This window comes from Pseudochaenichthys georgianus, chromosome 19, assembly GCF_902827115.2.
Source record: "Pseudochaenichthys georgianus chromosome 19, fPseGeo1.2, whole genome shotgun sequence".
NCBI classification, from domain to species: domain Eukaryota; kingdom Metazoa; phylum Chordata; class Actinopteri; order Perciformes; family Channichthyidae; genus Pseudochaenichthys; species Pseudochaenichthys georgianus.
In genome coordinates, this window is record NC_047521.1 from 2,489,699 (window position 1) to 2,514,071 (window position 24,373).

General features: G+C 43.5%; 1 protein-coding gene across 2 annotated transcripts in view; it reads left to right on the plus strand.

The window, feature by feature from the left end:
- Positions 1 to 24,033, plus strand: part of lrrc45 (leucine rich repeat containing 45) — a 34,269-nt gene extending 10,236 nt beyond the window's left edge. Inside the window, exons 5-18 of one of the 2 annotated variants that reach the window (XM_034108123.1) lie at positions 6,620 to 6,798; positions 7,893 to 8,021; positions 8,877 to 8,989; positions 9,400 to 9,458; positions 9,609 to 9,686; positions 9,956 to 10,091; positions 11,323 to 11,400; positions 11,465 to 11,576; positions 11,664 to 11,734; positions 12,508 to 12,600; positions 13,631 to 13,723; positions 17,286 to 17,459; positions 21,436 to 21,583; positions 22,296 to 24,033. In XM_034108123.1, coding sequence (XP_033964014.1) covers positions 6,620 to 6,798; positions 7,893 to 8,021; positions 8,877 to 8,989; positions 9,400 to 9,458; positions 9,609 to 9,686; positions 9,956 to 10,091; positions 11,323 to 11,400; positions 11,465 to 11,576; positions 11,664 to 11,734; positions 12,508 to 12,600; positions 13,631 to 13,723; positions 17,286 to 17,459; positions 21,436 to 21,583; positions 22,296 to 22,495 — 1,663 coding nt within the window. In that variant the 3' untranslated portion in view covers positions 22,496 to 24,033. Of the gene's footprint in view, positions 1 to 6,619; positions 6,799 to 7,892; positions 8,022 to 8,876; positions 8,990 to 9,399; positions 9,459 to 9,608; positions 9,687 to 9,955; positions 10,092 to 11,322; positions 11,401 to 11,464; positions 11,577 to 11,663; positions 11,735 to 12,507; positions 12,601 to 13,630; positions 13,724 to 17,285; positions 17,460 to 21,435; positions 21,622 to 22,295 lie in introns of both variants that reach the window. The other variant, XM_034108124.2, reaches the window with a different exon arrangement.
- The last annotated feature ends 340 nt before the right edge of the window (positions 24,034 to 24,373 follow it).

The window sequence follows — 24,373 nt, forward strand, 5'->3', positions numbered from 1 at the left end:
TCAATATCAGGATACATGTATTCTATCAGGATCAGGATACATGTATTCTATCAGGATCCTTGCAAGAATGGAAGTAGTTATCACACACAGAGCTGTGTGGGACAAATAGTCAATAGTTAGAGAGTGTTACAGTCAACAAGATGGAAGAATACTGTTTCAAAGCAGTATTCTGACATTAGTTAAGATTAGCTAAGGCCTGCGTAAGCAATAAACATGACAGTCATATGCCTATCTCTCTAGGGGCCAATCTTAAGCCCCGGCCACACAAGGACGATAACGGTCGTATCTGCTACAGTTCTCTATCAGATAGACGGTTCGGCCACACAAGGCCGACATGGAAACGCAGAAAACGATAACGGGTCCCAAGGTGGGTAGATCTGCGAACGAAACGCTCCGGGGGGGGGCAAACGGCTCCGTGTTTACGCCTATATGATCATTTCCTGATAATGTTGAAGCAATAGCCCCGCCTCTCCTGCTCAGAGATCAGCTGCTGGGCTCTCAGAAGAGGGGGAGGAAAAGAGAGGCTCCATTTTTCATTCTTATATTATTATATAGAGTCGTTATTCATTTGTTTTAAAGCTCAATAAATAACAAAAAAGACCTTTGACCGGCACTTTTCTAAATTTGTCAGGAAGATTTAAACTTTAACGGACATGTTGACCGGCGACCGAAACTCTGCCGCATGGTCCCCTCGTCCCTTGGAAGAGGCGGAGAGGTGGGTGTTTTTCATCTGCTGGTGGACTACCGGAGAGAATTACAGCAGGAGCAAACGCTTGCCTCAGGGAGGGAGAAAAAGAGCCAGAGCGTCCACAGCGTAGAATAAACAGAAAGGCAACCATGGCAAGCATGCACGGTAAGTCTTCTTCGCTGCTTTTGTGGTAGGACTACAGCGCCACTTACAGGCGTGGTATATGTACTACAGCGTCTCCAGCGCTTTCTAGCGGACTCATGTGAACGGACACGTTTCTGGTGCCTGTTACGTTTATATATACTGTCTATGGTGTGGACCAGCGCCATATATACCTCATTCACACCAACGCAACTCCGGTTCAAGCTCCGTGCTAGAGCTTTTCAGGTTCAGAACCGGTTCTTCGGTTTAGCTCTTTTCACTCTGCCCAGAGTCCGACTGGTGCTGCGTCATTGCTTCATCGTTTGCGTCATGACGTAACTGTTTACGTGCCTGCTTCATAAAGCCAAACCGCGCAGAAACCCCTCACAGCTGACACCGACAACAACAACAATGGCCGATTGTGCTCCAGCTTCCTCTGTACCTCTTCGGAAGACCAGATTCCCAGTAGGTAGCTGGTCTCTTCAGTGGACCACTGCTGCTTGTTATGTTTCTCCATCGTTGTGTAGAAACTGGATAAAACACAGGCTTTTTGTTGTTGTTCAGGAGTTGATCTGTCTCTGCCCCTGCCCCCGCCTCGACGTACGTGTGACGTATGCGGTGCTTTTGCTTTGGCCGGACAATTTTTTGGTGCTTGAAACGAACCGGATTCCGGAGCTAAGAGGCTGCTCCGCTGCGGTGTGAAGAGGAAAACCCGGTGCTTTTCAAGCTCCAGCTCCGAACCGGCCCTGAAACACCGTTGGTGTGAATGAGGTATTAGACTATATCTATCTAACTATCTATATGGCGCTGGTGTGGACGCATGGATGTATAATAACAACTGGATACAGCGTGGGAGGGAGGCGGGGCCTCATTCATTCCTATGAGAGTTGCTCATTGGCGATGATAAAATGGCCCAACTTTTGAGAGAGCGAAACGTCACAGATTACCCGGCATGCCTGAGAAGTACCCGTATGTGCGCTTATAGCGCATGCGCAAATTTAACCACAAAGCTCGTTCACATCAAGCACGTCAATTTGCGTACACGTAAGTTACAGAACCGCGCGTTCATGACAGCATGGTAATGATTTCTTATTATGATGGATTTGATATTAACGAGGCGGCAGTTAGCAGCTAGCGGCTAGATAGTAATTATGCTAATGTACACATCAATCGTTATGTACTTATATTACCCTGTAACAGGATCTAGTGATATCCAAGCAACAGAGCTTCATTTAGCATGAAATAATTATTGCACTGTGTATATATACACAGTGCAATAAGCTTCTTAGTGCAATACGAAGCTACAGGGACGTTAATAACGTCGGTATTATTAACTTTATTTAATACAACATTTATGGTACAAGATTTAATCATATAGCCCATGTAGTATAATAATGAATTACAGCAAACATGTGCAATATATCCATTATTACAGCTCCGTGGGATGGCAGTAAGACGATATGGGTCCGTTCTTATTGTGCATCCATGGGTAAAGATAAACGCAACTCACGTTGGTTTCTCATTGGCAACTCACAACTGCACACTGCTGAAGCAGCCTCCCTCTCCTCTGTCATCATCCTGTTGGACCTGTCTGCTGCATTCGACACGGTGAACCATCAGATCCTCCTTCGCACTCTCCAAGAACTTGGAGTATCAGGCTCTGCACTTTCCCTCCTCACCTCATACCTCAAAGACCGCACCTACAGGGTTACTTGGAGAGGGTCGGAGTTCGACCCTTGTCAATTAACTACAGGGGTCCCTCAGGGCTCTGTTCTTGGTCCCCTCCTCTTCTCCTTGTACACAAACTTGCTCGGATCTGTCATTAGCCCGCATGGTTTTTCATACCACTGCTACGCTGACGACACCCAATTAATTCTGTCCTTTCCCCGCTCAGAGACCCAGGTCGTCGCACGAATCTCTGCTTGTCTAGCTGACATCTCTCAGTGGATGTCTGCTCATCATCTCAAGCTCAACCTTGACAAGACTGAACTGCTTTTCCTTCCGGGAAAAGATTGTCCCACTCTTGACCTAACAATCAACATCGGCACCTCTGTTGTTTCCCCGACTCAGACTGCAAGGAATCTGGGTGTGACCCTAGATAACAACCTGTCCTTCACTGCAAATATCGCTGCTACAACTCGTTGCTGCAGATACACGCTTTACAACATCAGGAAGATACGTCCCCAGCTGACCCAGAAAGCGACGCAGGTTCTGGTCCAGGCTCTCGTCATCTCACGCCTAAACTACTGCAACTCCCTCCTGGCTGGTCTACCTGCATGTGCCATCCGATCTCTGCAGCTCATCCAGAATGCAGCGGCTCGTCTGGTCTTCAACCTTCCTAAATTCTCCCACACCACGCCGCTCCTCCGCTCCCTCCACTGGCTTCCGGTAACTGCTAGAATCCACTTCAAGACAGTGGTACTTGCGTACCATGCTGCGAATGGATCTGGCCCTTCCTACATCCAGGACATGGTTAAACCGTACACCCCAGCACGTGCACTCCGCTCTGCATCAACCAAATGGCTCGCTGCACCCTCGCTGCGAAGGGGACCCAAGTTCCCATCAGCAGAAACACGTGGGTTTGCTATCCTGGCTCCAAAATGGTGGAATGAGCTCCCCATTGACATCAGGACAGCAGATAGCTTACACACCTTCCGGCGCAGATTGAAAACTCATCTCTTTCGACTCCACTTCGAGCGATAGAACTATTAACAAAGCACTTATATACTAATAAAGGACTGGCTTACCTAAAGCCAGTTGAGTAGCACTTGAAATGTTTTTGCTCTATGAAACCTGCAGAGTTGGGTGTAACGCGTTACTGTAATGATATTACTTTTGTCGGTAACGGAGTAGTGTAACGCGCTACTTTTATAATTCAGTAATCACACGACAGTTACTAACATTGCCCCGACACGCGTTACTTCGTTACTTACTAAAATCAGTCATCATCAAATCTCAACAAACACCTGCAAAGAACACATGCTAAGGTGAAGCTAACGTACAGCTATTTGTTGTTTCTTTATATCACGTATTCTGTTCTTCTTCTCTGTTTTCCGGTTGTTGCCTGTTTTGAATGACGAATACACACTACCGCCGCCTGCTGGTAAGGAGAGTTATTGCCACTCACGCAAGCGCAGTTCGTACGTGCTCGGCTGAAGTCTGGTTCCAGTGCAACACATGGCCAACATGCAGGAGAACACGCCGACGCAACAGCGTGAGCAGAGATAGACTGTGCAAAATATACAGATAGCAGGAGACAGAGAACAGCCATGGTCAGATAGGAAAACATTCAGGATCTGGATCAGTCTTATGCGACAATGGAAACTGAACTAAAGAGAACATTTGAAACTTTAGCAGTCTGCGTGATCTGCCTGCAGGGAGGGGCGGGCCGGCCCTGCGAGTAAAGTAACGAGTAAAGTAACTACTTTATGTAGAGAGTAACGAAGTAGTGTAATATATTACTTTTTTTAAAAGTAATATGTAATATAATACTTTTTTTTTAGTAACGACCCCATCTCTGGAAACCTGATGTACTTATATGATTCTGTTTTCTTCAAGTTTGTATTTTGTTGGTCGAACGCACTTATTGTAAGTCGCTTTGGATAAAAGTGTCAGCTAAATGCAATGTAATGTTTCTCATACAGCATCTCTGTAAACTACGGTCCAATCCCAAACCACTCCCTCGACCCTACCCCTCCGTGACAGAGTGAACTCCGTCTGTAGCCACACTCGCAGCTCTACGAGGCTCCTCCTGTCAGATGGAGGGAGTAAACACAGCAGCAAGCTTTGGGACGGTCTCCCCTCTCTCCGGCAGAAACAGGAAGTGCCGTAACTGTATGTAACAACGGTTTCAAATCAGCATCTCTTAGACGAAAAGTTTAAATGAATAACTCAAATAAAACTCCAAACATCTTTCATTGTGTTTCAAAGCTCTTTTAGTTTTAAACCTGATGTTTATAAGCCTCTTAGTTTTTGCAAAGGTCTGTAAATATACACAACTTTATAATAAAATGCACACATTTACCTTTTTCTAGACTAAACACAGGTATGATCCTAAGTTAAAAACATATGAGGTTATCATAAGGTTGTTAACATCGCAATTTATCAGTGGATGTTTGCTGGAACTACTTGTAAACAGCGTGTTTCCTGAGGACACACACAGCGTGACTCCGGTCAGGTAGAGACCGATCTCAAGTCAGCACCGCTGCAGACTCGCTGTTTGAGGGCTTGATAGCCCAGTCCCCCTCCACACCCCTCCACACTCGTTGCTTTGGAACAGCCCTCAATATGGGGGACCCTCCGCGTGAACGCGCAAACGGAGGGGTAGGGTGTAGGGGCGGTTTGGGAATGGGCCTACGTGTATTCACTGAATTTCACTCTCTGCCTTTAACGGCTCGTTGTAGCTCCAATAGCTCCAGCCCCCACCCTCCCTGTGAGCACAGTGTGCTCTGATTGGTCGGGACCATGCTGAACACGTAACATGAACGTGCCGGGCGGCGGGGTCCCATGGGTTAGATGCGCGTTCATAATGCCGAGGGAAATAACTCTCAGAATAACGTTATTAGCACATTTTTACAACTTGAGGAACAAATGTATTTAATAAGGGGTATACAAACTTTCTTACTGGGTAGTTTATTTAGTTTGAAAAAATGTATCCAACGATTTACAGACCACTCTTTCCCCATGTAAGTCAATGGGAAAAAGTGTTTCCGGGCCTGGCAACCAAACGGAAGTGTAGTACCGCCGTTTGGCCAGCACGAATATTTTCATCTGAGTCCGGCGCACTTCCTGGGGGCTTGTGTGGACGGAATACTTTTTTGATAACGATTGTGGTCCGTTTGCGTTATCGTCCTCGTGTGGCTCCAGCCTTAGGAACATAGCTATCATAACTTAAACACAGTGGGTGTTTCTCAATTGCGAGGATGCAGGCTTGGTAGTCGCGTACTTCCAAGTCACTTCCTTCAGAAACGAAGCAAGTATGCTTCCAAGCCACGGCTTCGGAAAACGAAGAAGACTGGAACAGGCTAACAAGTGTGCCACTCTCTCTAATGGTTTCAACATAAACTGTACGGAAAATAAATACCTCACGATGTCTATCTAATTATGAACTTGCTTTACTTTCACGGAACACATTTTTGGTGATAACAAACAAATGTAACAAAGTAACATAACAAAGTAACATATTTACCAACACATGTTCTACGCCACGACATACTTACATTTAAATGTGTGCTGCGTCGGTTCAGCAATTCTCCGCAAGGGTTTTTGAAATTGATCCGTGCGCAAAGCATTGTGGGGATTTTAAGGACGCAAACTCTACCCATGTGCAACCTCGAAATTTCCCCCAAACCAAAGACGTGGCCTCGGTGGAATTCCAAGTGTGCTGGAGATTGGAACAGTCCTTCGGTGGCACTCGATGACGTAGCATCCTTGAAATATTGGCTTGGAAGCCAGAATCCTCGAGATTGAGAAACGGCCAGTGTCTCATGAGCGTCATCCATGTAGTCATGCATCCGGCTACGTATACCTCTTGTTATCATGTGCTACTCTGATATAGAAGGAACATTCAGTATTTTCCCAACACAAAGAAACCATGTCTTTTTAATAACATATATGATCCAAAATATGTACAAATTAAAGTTGACTACTACTAGATTAGAATCAACTAATAAACCAATTCCTTTAAAAGATTTTTCGACCAGCATATTAACTTGATTTTCAAGGAAGAAATTACCCTATGCTCTGTCCCCATGAACACTTGATGTTTAAACCTGTGATTGCTGTTTGCAGGCTGGTGTTGGAGTGGAACGCTCTGGGCGTGTGGGACGAAGCCTTCTCTCTCTTCTGCGATGGTTTGGCCTCCAACAGCGTGCTGACACAGCTGGACCTGCGCAACAATCAGATCAACCACCACGGAGCGTCCGAGCTCGCACTGGCACTTAAACGCAACACCACGCTGCAAGTGCTGGGTGAGGTCTTCATATCTTCTGAAACACATATGGTGGTACCAAGTTTATTCACAGATTGTTTATGCATGCAATCAAACAGATGATACTAGATAACATATTGTGTGTTTTCTGTCAAGGTTTATTTTTCAAAACAATAATTAAAGGTAGGGTAGGTGCGTTTAAGAAACCGGCTTGAGATACACTTTTTGTTATATTCCATGGAATGCTCTTAACATCCAGATAGCAATGAATATCTGAAGTGCTTTGACAAAAAATCCATAAAAAAATGTCATCTGTGGAAGCCGTGGGACTGTAAAAAGCACGACCAATCATTTTAGCCCAGGCCTAGCTGCCTGTCAGCCTTCCATCTCGTGCACAAACTTATCTCGTGCCCTCATTGGTCATGTGCGCGTTCGTGTGTGTTGGAGGAGGGGCTCTGTAAGGAAGTGGCAGATTTTTTCCGGCTGGGTATTTTCAAATTCTAGCGCACTCTATCTGGTTTCTCCAAAATCACCTACCCCACCTTTAAGTCTGATTTAATGAAATGTAAAAATCAAATATAATTTACTCCTGGTACAATGATATTTAAATGTTTTCATGACATGACAGTTTTTTGTACATTTGCCATGTCAATGCATCATCAGCTCCTTTTGTCATCAAGCATAAACCATTTATATATGTCACTCTAAATTGCAATTTCTATACAAACACAATGAACAATTTGCCTTATTTGTATCCATGCCTATAGACGGTCAACTGAACTGTAGCCCTTCCGCCTGACTGTAGGCACGGGCCATATGACAAAATACATTGTCAAAACGTTATAAAAGGATGTCTGTCGCATATATTTTTCTATATAGACTACTATATAGATTTATTTTCTCTAGAATCTTACTTTTAACAGTTCATTTAGCACATAACGTTCTTAAAATGACTTTTCCAAGTATGTAATACACACAGGTGTATAGAAAATAGGCTTTACAATGTTGTCATATTATTTAGACTATTCTTTTATTTATTGAGTTACCAAAAAACATGCTATTTAATTATTTATATTGGTATTCATTTGAAGTTAGCTATCTCCTAACAGAGTGTCTGTGCCTCCCTGCATTCAGACCTGAGGTGGAACAACGTTGGTCTGCTGGGCGGCCGGACCCTGCTGGAGGCTCTGCAGCAGAACAAGAGCCTCACACAGCTGGAGATGGCAGGGAACAACATACCGAGTGACACCCTCAAAGCACTTGGTAAGGGGTCGTGTGTGTGTGTGTGTGTGTGTGTGTGTGTGTGTGTGTGTGTGTGTGTGTGTGTGTGTGTGTGTGTGTGTGTGTGTGTGTGTGTGTGTGTGTGTGTGTGTGTGTGTGTGTGTGTGTGTGTGTGTGTGTGTGTGTGTGTGTGTGTGTGTGTGTGTGTGTGTGTGTGTGTGTGTGTGTGTGTGTGTGTGTGTGTGTGTGTGTGTGTGTGCACGCAGTACATGGTTAAGCACATGTCTGTACGTGTCTGTAGTAGTTGTACGATGTTATCCCAGTTTGATCTATGCCTGGCTTCCAGAAGCAAGTGAATACGAGAAGAAATACCATATTTGTGTTACATTAAAGTTGTAAAGAAAAGTAATTGATGTCAAATGGTCTTTTGTGAGTGAAGTATTTAAAAAATTGTTATTTAAGTAATGTTACGGATACAGACGCCACCATTTTGTATGGTAAACAGTATTGTATGATTCATATTAAAGGAGTTATTCAATATGAGATGATGTTGTTTTGTTTCAACTGGAGGCTCAACGCATAACAACGTATAGGGCCTTTCTTTGCACAGTGTTAGCACATCCTTAAGTTTATAAGACATACGGCATAAGGGCAGCTTGTGTTGAGATATACAGCAGTTGTCTGATATACAGTATATTCAGAGAAAATGATACTATGGCTATACATTGATGATTGTCTACCCCTTTCCTTACTAGGAAAGCTCTAACACTAATGTGGCCTGATTTGATTGTGTTAATGATTATCCCCCAGTGATACCTGTTACCATGCCAACCCTCCTCTGCTCTCTCTCTCTCTCTCTCTCCCCTCCCTGTGGCCCCTGTGGCTGAACCCTCTCAGAGCAGACCTCAGGACACAACTCAGAGCGACAGAGCGGCCTGAGAGAGAGCCGCAGCCGGACGCAGGTCCTCGGCAAGGAGATTCAGATTCTGAAGGAGGAGAAGGGGCGCCAGGTAACCCCACACTGAAGAGTTAAATCATTACGACTCACAATAAGAACACTGTTTTAAGACTTTTAAGAAACCAAAAACATGCTACACGTGTCATAACGCATCTGGCCGTGCACATTGTCAAACATGTCTTACGGTCTGTTGGTTGATCCACTTCTTTGTTCCAGATAGAATGATCAGAATCTAGATGGATCCAATGGGTTTAGACCATGGGTTAGACACACATGTTCCTCACGTGATTTCCTTCTCCTGATGTTGACAACCCTCTGCCAGTTTATCTTAACACACCATGCTCTTAATGATTGTGTTTTCACAATACATTGGATGAAAAATCACTTTAAATTCTAAGTATTATAATGAAGTATTGCTGATTCATAGTAGTGATTTCTGTGGTATATTGTCCTCTCTTTTAGTTCCTAAGCCTCATGGAAACCATCGACAGGCAGAGGGAGGAGATGGGACGCTCCAGTGGGTGAGTGCCGGGTTCTGAAACAACACCCACACGGGTGCCTTTACATGGACACTAGAAAGGAGATGAAACCACACACGTCACATGTACATCATCCTTATGCGATCACATTCTGGATCCATGACCTGTTCCCCTGCTTTTCTGTTCCATAAGGTCTGCCTCCATTCAAATAGGCCAACTCCAGGAAGCTCTGAATGAGAGGAAGTCAGCTGTCAACTCCCTCACTGCCAAGTAAGCATCTCATCTCCCTTTATTCAAATCAGAAGCTGTAGCAACTTACACTTTAGGCGTTGCTGCCCATTTGCTTTAAGACTGTCCTTTTCTCTTGTCCATAATAAACCCTGCTTCCACTCAAACGCCTGTGAGTTCCTGCAACCTCTCTGATTCCAACACGTCTTGTTCTGCAGCCTAACACATAGGGCCTGCATTATTAAGAGTACTTTTAGCTCGTGTTCATCCACACATGCAGTAACTCTAACACCTGGTGTGGCGGTGTGCAGACGACAGATGACGGAGGCTGCCCTCGCCCTCTCGGAGCAGAAGAGCCACAACCTGGGAGAGCTGCTGACACGAGTGAAGGCTGAGACACAGGAGCAGAGGGAGCGGCAGAGCAGAGAGAGGAGGAAGGAGCAGGAGGTGCGGACAGATGGCACGACGATGACGATGACGATGATGATGATGATGATGATGATGATGATGATGATGATGATGTTGATGATCCCTTATATGAGATTCTGACAGATGTTCCCATATGTTTCATGTGTGCTTTAGCCTGTTATTTTTTCAGAGAGCTTTCACATGTGCTTCTAAATGTAGTGAGGTAAACACATGTTTCCACTGGCTGTTCCCTACAGGGTAAATCAAGGTCACATGACCGTGTAGAGGGGACTACTTTAACCTACACAGAGACTAAATGTAACAGGCTTGTCGATCGTATGTTGAGGTATCTCAAATTGGCCAATTCATCCATGACAGAGTTCCCTTTACAGGCCAACAGAGAAGTTAGCATTGCAGCGGCTAACGTAGCGCTGTTAAATGCTACATGACAGTTTGCATGATCTCGTACAGGACGTCCTAACATGGATCCCTGCCACACTGCCCTGGTAACTGATAGGATTTAGATATAGCTGTGTCTCCTACACAACCCCACCGACCAACATGCTACCTACTTCGGCTAAGTAGGTAGCATGTACAAAAGCTTTAGGTTGTTTGCTTAACAGGATGTCAACATGTTATTGATAAAAGGGCAGTGACAACACATTACATAACATTACATTGTATTCAGCATGTATCACACTTTCTCAAAGCAATGTACACACAATGATTATATGGAGTTAAATACTTTGCCGGGAGTGAACTTCTGACCTTCTGATTTTGAGGCATTTGCTTATATTGGAACACAAAGTGAGATTATAAATAAATAGTGACAGAAAAAAACAATTGGATAATCCCACAATCAGAGAAAAAGAGGCTTTTGAAATGCAGCATTTTGAAATGACATTTCTTCTTGGATTTGATTGATGTTGAATGAAAGTGAACGCCTGAAACACTGACGATAGGAATGAAAGCATTTCCTTACTTTTCCACAAATTGATTTATTTTATAGCTTCTTTGTGTCAATTATCCAATTCATATATTAACAATAAATATGTGTGGCAGAAGTCTATTTCCATCTCTGCAGCCTCATCTGGCAGAGCATGTAGGAAAGGAGAACACACTGAAAAAGATCATGTCAGAGTTCAGTTTAGCAAACATGACGATGACTGGAGTCCGTTTCCCACCACAGTGCTCAGCAACACAGCGTGGAGACATGAATGTGTACTAAGAGTCTGCCGTAACAAATGTTCCTCATGTTTCCTTCCTGTAGGACAGTGCACTCAGAGAGGGCAGACTGCTCAGAGAGACCCAGAACCTGTCCGACGCCAAAGTCCAACTGATGAATAAAGTAAGAGTATTGTGTCTTCATCACCGTGTGTTGTCTGAGAGAGACTGATGGTGGTGTGTGTTAGGTGGAGGAGCTGGAGCGCAGGGGCACGTCTCAGCAGCAGCAGGTCTTTGAGCTGAAGCAGGAGCTGACCAGCAGCAGCGCCGAGCTCAAGCTGCAGCTGGCACAGGCCGAAGGTACCACACGCCCACAGAACACACACACTTTCTTATGTACAGATACTTTGTTTACATAAAGCCAAGCAGAACCTTTGTGTCTGACAGACCGTCTGGAGATGGAGAAGCGGAGGTCCAAGCAGGCTCTGCAGGACAGTGACAGTCTGCGCCAGAAAGAGGTGTGCTCAGGACCTCATCATCATAAACCAATGTGTTATTCACATTTAAATCATTGGGTCCTGAAAAGTAGAATATAAATGAACTAACTTCTGTTAAGTCAATGTGTTGCATGACAGGGGAGAATAGTGTTTCAACTTGGATTATGATCTGGGTCTCTAGTCCTGGTCCCTATTGAAGCACAATGCTATCATGTGGGTCTACATTCTGAGTGAGTTGGTTTCTCTGCACAGCGCTTCTATTGAGCAGGTGTACAGGAGGAGTGCGTAGTGTGTCAGCTGATGTATGAATAGGGCTGCACCATTTGGAAACAAATAACTCATTGCAATTCTTTTGACTGATATAGCTATTGTGATATGATCCACGATATCAACGTGACTGATTTTTCATCATTAATATTGAAGGATATATTTAAAATGTAAGATGATCTGTACCAAAGATATCTTTGGAGTCTGTGGAATACGAGTTGTATGCCAGGACATCTATGCAAAACCACCTGTTTTTATTAAGATGAATATTTCCCATATTTCGTGTGACAAATACTGCAGTTTGAATATTGCACTAGCCCATATTGCAATTTGAAATGCAGTTGGATTATCGCACAGCCCTTTTGCCCCAGGTTGCATGGTCCAGCCTGTTAGAGGCATTAGAGTGCCCTTTACATGGGGGACGGATTCGTAACCTCTTACATGTTTATTGTTTATTTCACTTTTCTATATGATTCATTAAAACTCCATATCCTAATAAATAAAACTACATATAATTAAATGTACAGGTGGAGCAATTGAATCGTCATCTGGAAGAGTGTGAGAGGACTCTGCAGGAACGCATCTTCAAACTGGAGGGACAGCGGATACAACTGGAGGAGGTCAGAGTTCAGAGCGTCCAGAAACGTAATGTAACTGCTAACAGGTGTCAGCCAGGTAGTCGTGATGTATTAGCCCAAAGCCTCTCATTTAGCGGTTCAAAGGTCGCAGCGGAGGCTATATACTTCTATATACCATAAAAACATTTCCATCAGGAGAGACGTGATGTATGAAATACATGTTTATTACCAGACACATAATATGAAGGAATAATGATTGACAGTTTACAAGTAAATGAAATGATGTTTGGCGATTAGGCCCCGGTTAGCAGGGTGATCATTCAGGAGGGAAACCCCTCCGATGAACCCCCCGGGGGCCAGACACTGGTGGTGGTGATAGTAGTTCGGTCCGTTCTGAAGGGAGAAGGTTTCAGCTTGGCCCTGTAGGAGACAGGAGGCGAAGGGGTGGCCAGCCGGGGAGTACCGCCCCTGATCACTTACTGGGAGAGGAGAGGGGATTGAAGAGACGTGTAACACCAGAGGATATTGGTCTCCTGGTGGAGCTTGCGCTGAGCTGCATCACTTCACATCAGGACTACAGGGGCTATGCAAATGAGACGTGATTGGTTGGTGTTTTCCCCACATGTTTCTGAAGCAGTGTTTGCCATCCTTATCGTGCTGGCGGTGCTATCAGGGCTTACATCACAAAACAACTTTGTACCACTTTGCATGAAGACAGCCAAGGTTCAGTGTGAGGGGGGGCCTTATTAGTTAGCTTCCCTAACTGTATTTTCCAGATACGTTATTCAAATCCACGAGCAGGCCTCTTCTCTTTCCACACTGGGGATTTCCCACTGGACAAGGGGACACCCGAAAGCTGAGAGTTGAGTAATAAAACACAGAATGTGGCGAGGTACAGCACTTTGTGGATGCAGTAAAACTACCGTCCCCCTGTTTTAGGAGCATTTCTACGGAATGAAACTGCAGTGAAATGAAATGCTGTTCCTCGTTTTGGTTTGTATCCTTAACGACTCCTTCAGAAACTACCCGCGCTCTTTATGTGACGTCGTGTTATGATGTCATTGTGTTGCAGGAGCTGAGTAAAGCCAGAGCGGTGTGTGTGACGGAGCGAGCTCAGGCGGAGGAGGAGCTGGGGAGAGTGCGAGCTCAAGTTCGTCTGGAGGAGGTGGGTTTTAAAAAACTGTTATTAAAATGTTACTACGTTTTCCGTTACATTATTGATGGCTTTTCTCTGAGGCAACATACGAGGTGAGGCAAGGCAAGTTTATTTATATAGCACCTTTCAACACAAGGCAATTCAAAGTGCTTTACAAAAAACGAAAGACATTAAGAAAACGGCATTTAAAAACAGTCATTAAAAAGAAAAGCTAATAAAATAAACATTAAAAGAAAAAGTACATGGATAAAAGTTACAGTGCAGTCTAAGATGTGAATAGTTCAATTTAAAAGCAGCGACAAAAAGAAAAGTCTTCAGCCTGGATTTAAAAGTAGTCAGAGTTTATAGTTGATAGTGTATTAGGGTCCCCATCAGCTGGTGCATATCAACAGCTAGTCTTCCTGGGGTCCACAAATAACATAAAACATGACATTCGACAGTACAGTACAAGACAACGATACAAATCGTGTACGGCGTCAATTTTCCTTCAAACAGTGACTTTCATATCAACCATCACATACAGCTTATTTTCTGATTCCCCATTTCCTTGGAAAGAAAAAGAAAAGAATAATAATAATAGTGATTTTACAAATGTCTCCCTTCGCTTCTTTTAGAGTAAAAAAAACTAAACAAACACAATCCTCATCATAACTGTGTGTGTGTGTGTGTGTGTGTGTGTGTGTGTGTGTGTGTGTGTGTGTGTGTGTGTGTGTGTGTGTGTGTGTGTGTGTGTGTGTGTGTGTGTGTGTGTGTGTGTGTGTGGTGTGTGTGTGTGTGTGTGTGTGTGTGTGTGTGTGTGTGTGTGTGTGTGTGTGTGTGTGTGTGTGTGTGTGTGTGTGTGTGTGTGTTAGCGAAGGTACCATATTCCTGCATGTGTTTAACAAACCCATATGAACCGGTGTGCTGCTGTATGTTCACCATAACCTGTCTGCTGCTCGTGTGACCTACAGCCTCTGGGCTTCTAGAAGCCTCTTCAATCGTCTGTTGAAGCTCGCTCTAGTTGTTTCTTTAGGGTCTGATGTGGCCGTGTGTTCCATGCAGCCTCTTGTGGCACGTCTCGTTGTATGTGTGGATGTTAGAGCTAGGTGTACGTTGCTTATACAGACAGGTCGGATGCTTCAGCTCATTTATGTTTCTCAGAAAGACAAGGAGTGCTACCATCAGCCTCTCCGTGACTAATGTCCAGGAGAGCTTGACATGCATTGTGTTTACATGATGTCTTGGTGTCCACCTAAGGGCAGCCGAGCTGCTCTGTCCGAACCCGTTGCAGCTTTCCCAGGTCCCTCTGGTTTGCCCCCAGGTCCCTCTGGTTTGCCCCCAGGTCCCTCTGGTTTTCCCCCAGGTCCCTCTTGTTTGCCCCCAGGTCCCTCTGGTTTGCCCCCAGGTCCCTCTGGTTTTCCCCCAGGTCCCTCTGGTTTTCCCCCAGGTCCCTCTGGTTTGCCCCCAGGTCCCTCTGGTTTGCCCCCAGGTCCCTCTGGTTTTCCCCCAGGTCCCTCTTGTTTGCCCCCAGGTCCCTCTGGTTTGCCCCCAGGTCCCTCTGGTTTTCCCCCAGGTCCCTCTGGTTTTCCCCCAGGTCCCTCTGGTTTGCCCCCAGGACCCTCTGGGTTGCCCCCAGGTCCCTCTGGTTTGCCCCCAGGTCCCTCTGGTTTGCCCCCAGGTCCCTCTGGTTTTCCCCCAGGTCCCTCTGGTTTGCCCCCAGGTCCCTCTTGTTTGCCCCCAGGTCCCTCTTGTTTGCCCCCAGGTCCCTCTGGTTTTCCCCCAGGTCCCTCTGGTTTGCCCCCAGGTCCCTCTGGTTTGCCCCCAGGTCCCTCTGGTTTTCCCCCAGGTCCCTCTGGTTTGCCCCCAGGACCCTCTGGTTTGCCCCCAGGTCCCTCTGGTTTGCCCCCAGGTCCCTCTGGTTTGCCCCCAGGTCCCTCTTGTTTGCCCCCAGGTCCCTCTGGTTTGCCCCCAGGTCCCTCTTGTTTGCCCCCAGGTCCCTCTGGTTTGCCCCCAGGTCCCTCTGGTTTGCCCCCAGGACCCTCTGGGTTGCCCCCAGGTCCCTCTGGTTTGCCCCCAGGTCCCTCTGGTTTGCCCCCAGGTCCCTCTGGTTTGCCCCCAGGTCCCTCTTGTTTGCCCCCAGGTCCCTCTGGTTTGCCCCCAGGTCCCTCTGGTTTGCCCCCAGGACCCTCTGGGTTGCCCCCAGGTCCCTCTGGTTTGCCCCCAGGTCCCTCTGGTTTGCCCCCAGGTCCCTCTGGTTGCCCCTGACCAGATCACTGAGCAGTAGTCCAGTTGTGAAAGGACTAGAGTCTCAATGACTTGTCAGTTGCGGTGGTAAACACGCTGAGCACCTCTTGATGACAGATGTATTCCTCCCCATCTTTGCACCACTGACTCTGAGGTTCGTCCATGATAACTTGTTCACTAGGATGAGTCCCAGGAGCGTTGCTTCCTCCAGCTGCTCAACCTCTACGTTATTCAGCATCAGATTCAGCTGCGGTTTAGACCTTAGTACGTCATTTGTGCCAAATGCAATACTTTTTGTTTTTTTAATGTTGAGCACTAATGTGTTGCTGGTCACCCATTCCATTACTGTGTCAGTTCTTAGTTCAGAATATCAGTTATCTCACCCATTGTGGGAGCCTGTGTATATATTGTCTCGTCATCCGAGTGCATGGAGACTTGTGCTTTTTCAAGATCTAATGGAAAATCATTTGTAAAGATTGAGACGAGTAAAGGACCGAGTGAACTTCCTTGTGGAATTCCACTTGCAACACGTCTAGCACTAGAGATACTGCCATTAAAGTGTACACTTTGAGTTCTGTTATATAGATGGCTTTCTAGCCATGATATCGCCTTTGGGGCAAAACCATAGCACTCCAATTTGTCAAGTAAAATTCTATGGTACATACACATTTGCGGAGGATGAACAATTAGTCTGTCGTACCTAATGTAAGCAATGTTCCCTTTGCTCCTTTCGGCCTTCATGGCAGGGATGAGTTCCTTTCTCTTCTGGCGTACCGCTTCAGGATAATCCTCGTTGAGGAAGTAAACATGATCTTAAAATATATTTTAAGATGTATTCTTTTTGCATTTATTTGCATTTTCTGCTGACACTAGGTGGGGCTGTGCCCCAGCTGCCCCTAATGACCAGTCGCCACTGCTTACAGTTGCTTGGCCTCCGATGGTTTGAATGATATTATACGATGTGCTGCTCAAAATAAAATAACAAACTTTTACACATGCAACAAAGAAAAGAGGCCTTTACAATATTCAAAACAAATAGGCAAAGCTCAAATAAAATAACAAACAACTTAGGTATTCTTTCTTTCTTGATAAGGCTTATATAACTTGATAACTTAAAGGGTAATTGGACGTTTAAAAACTGTTCCTCAACGGCGTGTTTCTAGCAGGTTGCCCACTCACTGTCACTTTAGAGAAGGCGCTGTGGGGAAGTCTGTTATGCTCTGGTTGACGACAGACGTCACTATTAGGTGGCCTTTCTTATAAAAACAAAATACTGGCTCTAACAATCCTAATGAAATAAAGTCAGTTCACGATCCTCCTGAGCTCACCTGTGGTTTCCCCTGAGCAGCAGGAGCACGTGTCCTCTGTGGAGGAGAAGCTCCGCTGTGTGCGCTGCAGCCTGCAGGAGGTGCAGCTCCACTGCTCGCAGCAGAAGCAGACCATCTCTGAGCTGCAGGCCAAGAACAGCCAGCTGAGCGTGGGGGTGGACGGACTGAGGCGCCGCACGGAGGAGCTGCAGCAGGTCAGGACCCCCAGCTACACCTTTCACTATTCATCATTCAATCCAATATGTAACTCACAATATGATTAAATAGTAGTGGTGCATAATAAAATATACTAAAGTCCTAACAGGCAAGTGAGAAAAGAAACTCGGGCGATCATAGGTGTTAAGTTAAATCGATTTTTCTTCTGTGAAAACATTTGTTGTGGTCCTGTAAATGTTGTTTTCATGTGTAATACATTTGGGGAAACAAGTTGTGCTAGGATATTTAAGTTACTTGGAAATAGGGCACATGGTTCTTACAAGACAACTTTTTTTTCCTTTTCCATTTAAGTTTGGTCTGAATAGTTTTTCTTTCTCCTGTGTTAATGACTTTTGAATGAGTGAAAGTAAAGGTGTTGCCAAGATAGGGTTTGGGATACTATTTCTGAGATCTTTTCATCTTCGAAACAGCATTACAACAAGAAACACTTGGGGAAATGATCCCCATCAACAAGTCTAGAGGACTCAGAAGACTATCCTGGCACAACCTGGTTTGACTTGTTCTTAAGTCATAAACACAAGGGAGAGGCCACATCAGATCCAACCCAGTCTCACGGCATTTCGTGTTCACCAACACGATTTTTAATCTATTGATTCGTGTTCACCAACACGATTTGCCCCTTTTTTTCGTGTTGCACAGCACGATTTTAAAATCAATGTATTTCTACTGGTAACGTGTTTCGTGCCTGCAGGCTGCAGCACGTCTTTTTCTCCGGTCGGGGCGAGGTAGACCGGAAGCTGTGTGGTTCATAAAAACATGTTCTTACTCAATATCAAGCCACAATTATTGCTTTTATTTTAAATCGTATCATTTCGGACTTTTGTTGCCGTCTGTGAGGAAAATAAATGGGGCTCAGAGCCTCAGGATACTGAAATCTGTATTTTTAAATATTTTTTTCCTTCTAATTTGTTATTCTTTTCAAAATAACACACTGTTATTTACTCACCAATAACACACAATTATCCTTGCTTTTATTTATTGGTTTAATTCCATAATCTCGGGCTTTTTTGGCGTCCGTCAGGAACTGAATTTCAAAATAAAGATAACCGGAAACAGACATTTCGAGCATCATTGCGATTGTCAACATTTCTGAGTTTAGGATGGCCGAAGACACTACACTACCCATAATCCCCAGCTATCGTTTAGGACTACAGTCCCCGTAAGGTTACGCAGAGCGTCACACAGCTGTGTGAAATGGAACGAAACCACGCCAGACTATCCAAAACTGGAATCGAACGCCCCCCCAGAACTACACATGCTGGCTATTGTGTTTCGCAAAATGTTCTATGGGACGTCTCTATTGAACGTTTTCGTTTTCCCACAATTAGAAGTTGCCATTATTAAACACATTGGTGTTATCAAATGTAAAACATATAATTAATAATGGGTGAAAATCGCTTGTGTCCATAATGCGCAGCATTAATATATAGCATTAATATATACCCACATGACAGCTCATTGCTACTTTGTAATTCTACTCCACTACAATTCAGAGGTTAACCTGGTATTTTTACTCCACTGCATTTATTTGAGATACTTTGCAGATTCTGATTAATGATGTGAAATATAAACAACCCTTAAATCAGACTTTAGTTACACCTGAGTAAAATTCAGGTAAGGTGATTGTCAAGTGCCAACAATCAGGAGAGATATTTGATAGTTGGTGCCACCATTAAACTGTCATATTCTGCACATTTCTTATTCTATCTACATACAGAAGAGTATAATCCATATGTATAATATCAGTTAAAATAAGTGCTTCAACATAGTTAACATTGCAGGAAAGGAATATATTAGACGTGAAGTACTTTGTCAGGCTTAATATTTATCTGTAGATAGATACCCCCAAAGACCTTAATCTGTTATTTAATGTTTAAATAAAGGTTAATCTGTTTTTCTGTTTTGCACCTCCTCCTATTAATATCTTTGTACATCCTGCACTAAACTGTTTTATTGTAGAGATCACCTATAGTATCTTCTTGATTTTTATATTCTATATTTCTATATTTATACTTTCCCCCTATGAAAGTATGTACTCTTAATATTTTTTTAATCAAATATAACACATACAAACAATAATTCAATAACGTGCTTTAACCACTAGGAGGTGCACACAAGGTACACACAGCCATAATAACTTTGTATTATTAGTGTGTATGTACAACATCTGAAGATGTATAGTTTTATGCATGCTTTCACATCATTGTACAGCATATTGCTATACTATTTCAGACTCAGTATTTACATTCTTACATTCAAAGAAAATCAGTAATATCTTTGAAAACTACAGTCCTTTTCTATCAGCTGTGCACCGTTATGGTGTAAATATAACCTATCTATGAATTAGATCAATGTAAAAGTCAGCCGAATTAGTGTTGATACTGCAAGGAGACGTATTGTGTGAAGAGAATTGAAGATGTTGTTTAATTGTTGATATATTTATGATCCACGTCAAGTATTCAGTTTCGGCGCCATTTCTTCCAGTTTTTCCAAAGGTCTTCTCATCAGGGCTCTCTAAATAAAGAACTACGGCAGATCTGTAATATGTAATGCAGCCGAAACCGTGTATTACAATGCCGTTATGTGATGACTTTCAAAGAGAAAAGCAAGAGCACTCGGAATTAAGTATTATTTTATTCTTTTAAAATGTTTTCCGGATTTCATATAATATAAATACCAAATCCCAGCATGCATTGCGGCTAAAACATCCAATCAGCGAGCTTAAAATCATAGCTGAGAATCTTGGGTAATCGCTCGAAATGCCTACGTCTGTTTCCGGTTATTTTTATTTTGAAATTCAGTTCCTGACGGACGCCAAAAAAGCCCGAGATTATGGAATTAAACCAATAAATAAAGTAAGGATAATTGTGTGTTATTGGTGAGTAAATAACAGTGTGTTATTTTGAAAGAATAACGAATTAGAAGGAAAAAAAGATTTAAAAAATACAGATTTCAGTACCCTGAGGCTCTGAGCCCCATTTATTTTCCTCTCAGACGGCAACAAAAGTCCGAAATTATACGATTTAAAATAAAAGCAATAATTGTGGCTTGATATTGAGTAAGAACATGTTTTTATGAACCACACAGCTTCCGGTCTTCCTCGACCCGACCAGAGAAAAAGACGTGCTGCAGCCTGCAGGCACGAAACACGTTACCAGTAGAAATACATTGCTTTTAAAATCGTGCTGTGCAACACGAAAAAATGGGGCAAATCGTGATGGTGAACACGAATCAATAGATTAAAAATCGTGTTGGTGAACACGAAATGCCGTGAGACTGGGTTGTCAGGTCAGACCCCTGTTTCTGTTTTTTTTTTTTTTCCCAAACAGAAAGACAGATTCACTTTATTTAACTAGAAACTAGAAAGAGGCTGTGGATGTGGATTCTTGTGAACATTTAGAGTTGTACGTCTAAAAGTACATCTTCAATGTTTTCCAACATCTTGTAGCCTTTTCCCATGTTTCTCTGCATATGTAGCCAAATGAATCAAACGTTGACTCAGAATCCAAGGGGGAACATTCATCTTCAACCTCTGCTCATTCATATTGGCTCATCATTTAACTTAACTAATTTGACTTCTTCCCTTCAGTTATGTCCAGAGGCTTGTTCTTGTTTTAAAATCAAAGAACAAGATACAGCTGTTAATCTCTGAAATGATGGTTGGACAGGGAGTGTATTGTCCATCTAAACCTTGAAAAGATGTCAGTCACCTCATAGTGTGTCACGTATGGGACTTTTATTTTCAGCCAAATTCTAGAGAATACCACGTTTCACACTGCAGCTCTATTCAAGAGACCTCTCACGTGTAGCGCATCCCTTTCTCCATGCATGCTGGGATGTACAGATACTCACAGCTTCTGTACAGTGTCCCTATCCATGTGACAAACCTCCGGGAGTGATACATGATGATACATGTGTGGAGCTGGCTGTTGATCAGGTGGTGTTTTGTTGCAGGATCTGTCGGGGAAGGAGCAGGAGAAGGTGGCTGCAGTGAGCCGGGTGAAGGTGGAGCTGCAGGAGCAGATCGGACACCTGCAGGCAGAGAGGGCGGCTCAGGGGGGCCTGAGGGAGAAGGTCAGCGCTCTGGAGAGGGAGGTCAAAGGTGCACACCACTCTTTCAGAGCTTCCACACAAAGACAAGTACTTTTCTTCAAATGAAATGGTTTCTTATTGTATCTTTATTTATGTGATTTATTCCAGGTTAAATACATATTTTGTATGTTTCTACAAGTTACTTAAAACCAGTGTTTATATCGTTAATAAAGAATATACATTTGGTTTAAAAAATATTTAGTACTATTTAGGTTTTTTGTCACCATATAGCTACACTTCCCATCTCTGTCGCTTTCATCTCAAACACAACCACACATGGAAGAGCAATGCCGCATTGCAATCATCCAGCTGGTGTTTCTTATCCCATAATGTGCAATACGTTGGAGTCTAGTGGCAAAAAGAATGTCTTTGGTTTGACTAGATTAACAGACATGTTCAATATATTATGTTGACTGAAAGAGGACATTGGACATAGGGTTTAAAAGATTAAAAAGACAATTCATTTCAAAGGTAGCTGATATGTAAATACTTTTTGGCATCAAAATGGACTAAAATTATTTGAGTTGAAATATTATAAAGTTGCAGCATAAATGAAGACTGCTTGAAACAAAGCAGATTAGCCCAGGTCCTGTCTTTCCCTTTTTCAATTAAAAAGACACTTAACTTCAGAACGTAATGTATTTGAAATGCATCATGTGTGTAAATATGAAATGTGTTCTTTATTTTCACACCATTCTCCCTCTATGCTTGCTGTCCTGCAGTGCTCAGCAGCAGCCACAAGGAGGTGCTCCTGGACAAAGAGAGTGAGATGTCCTCCATGCTGGAGAAGCTCCGTCTGAAGGAGGCGGAGATCCAGAGGATGAGGGAGGACGAAGCCAACCGAGCCAGCTGCCTGCAGTCCGCCATCCTCACATACGTCCAGGGCTCGCCTCTGGGACACTACAGCAGCCCCAAGAAGTGACTCCCAGACCACCTCGGAGCCCTCAGGACCGTCTGCAGAATACAAATACATCGTTATTGTCCTGACATGAAACATTTGGAAAACTCAGAAGAATCACGAGTGTTCGGGACATTGGTGCGGCGCCATATGACTGTGAGCTGTAAACATACTGTGCCTTACACAATGTGCAGACCCAGTCATGAAAGGGTTACAAAGTCTCCTGGCACCACATCCAGGACGTGCGGAGGATGTGCATGGTACCCAGAGAAGGAATATGACATGCATACATTTGCAAGCATTTTTAGATCTCTATTTGGTAAATGAATGAACCTTTAAGCCTTTTGATCCATCTACCCTTTTATTGTGTCAAACAACTTGCCAGCTGGGTGAGATTATTACCTGTTTCAAAATACCGTGTTGTTATCCTTCTGCAGGTCAGGTTTGATTCATTACTCTAAACATCAACAAAGGAAAAAGGGCTAAAGACACTATAGGGTGTCTTATTTCTCCCGTGCCAAGTACCTTTCACTTTCTAGAGGTGCAAGAAGGGTTGTGAGCCTTCAGTAAAGTCTGTCTTATAAGAAAATACTGGATCCGAGACTAAAAAGCACTTGAAAATATATTTGAATTGCTTTGACCACAGCCCTGTCTTAATGCTTGACATGTTCTTGTGTCATTGCCAACACATGCCGTCTCTCGTGTCTTTAGCTCTCCCATTACTCTGTGTACTGTACTGTCCTTCAAATGGACCGCGCGGCAACATGTCCATCTGTTTGCAGCCCGTTGTGTTCCTCATTCTTCTTCTCTCCAGTCTAAATTAGTTGAAGACACTCCGGTGTTTACATACAGAATGAGATTTGCTTCAAATATGCTTTAATATGTTGTTATCATATCTGTCACACCAGAGGCTGCCTCTGCAGTTCAGATATAGCATTACACTGATCCACAACATGTCTGTTGTTTTTACTAATGATTTCATGAAGGAAGTCTGTCCAATTGAACTCCTGATTCAGTCTTTTTTTAGCAAATTGCTGTTTTATATCTTCATATTGTTTCAGATATATTTTAAGGTGCTTTTACCATTTTGCATTTTTCCATATCATCTAAATGTGGTAGTTTCTGAACTAAATCTCTTGATTTTCTTAATGTGTGCCATAATTTAGCAGTTGATCTAGATTAGTCTATAATGCCATTCAACATTTAACAGTACACTAGTCAGTGTGTTGTGTGTCAGTGGGGTGGGGATGTATGAGGTCATTGGGTCTTTGAATTACTGCCAAAGATATTGTACTGTCAAGATGGTTCAGGCCCATTTCAAACTCACTATGGAGGAACCGTCACCGTTGTGTCTGCCTTATGGGATCATCATGCAAGTGTATCGTATTAGTAGTTACATTTAAAACATTCATACATATCCCAGAATATGCTTACTTATTTATATATGATTTAAAAATTAAGACATTTAAAACACAATCCAGTCCAGAGTAGTACAATAAAAACATTATATTCGTTTTTTGTTATAATTCATATTATTATAAATGGAGGTTTTAAAGGGTTTAATCAGGAAAGGTTGTATTGCCAAGTAGGTTTACACTTACGAAGAATGTGCCTTCGTATGATGCACACAGTCGAAGAAGATCAATTGTAAGAAAAACAACCACAAAATAAAACTATTATGAACAGCTATTTTAAACGTAATGATAGAGGCTGAAGTAGAAAAGTCGGAAGGTGTCCAAACCCTTTCCAAAATGAATGCCATCTGCATAAAAAAACTGCCTTAATAATCTAGAAAAATACAAGCAAACCATAGAGGCAAACATGTCCCGCACAAAAGAAAAGCGGAAGTGCAAGGCGTGTATCATCTCTTTCTCTGCTGGGATGCTTATTTTCTGTGCTCTG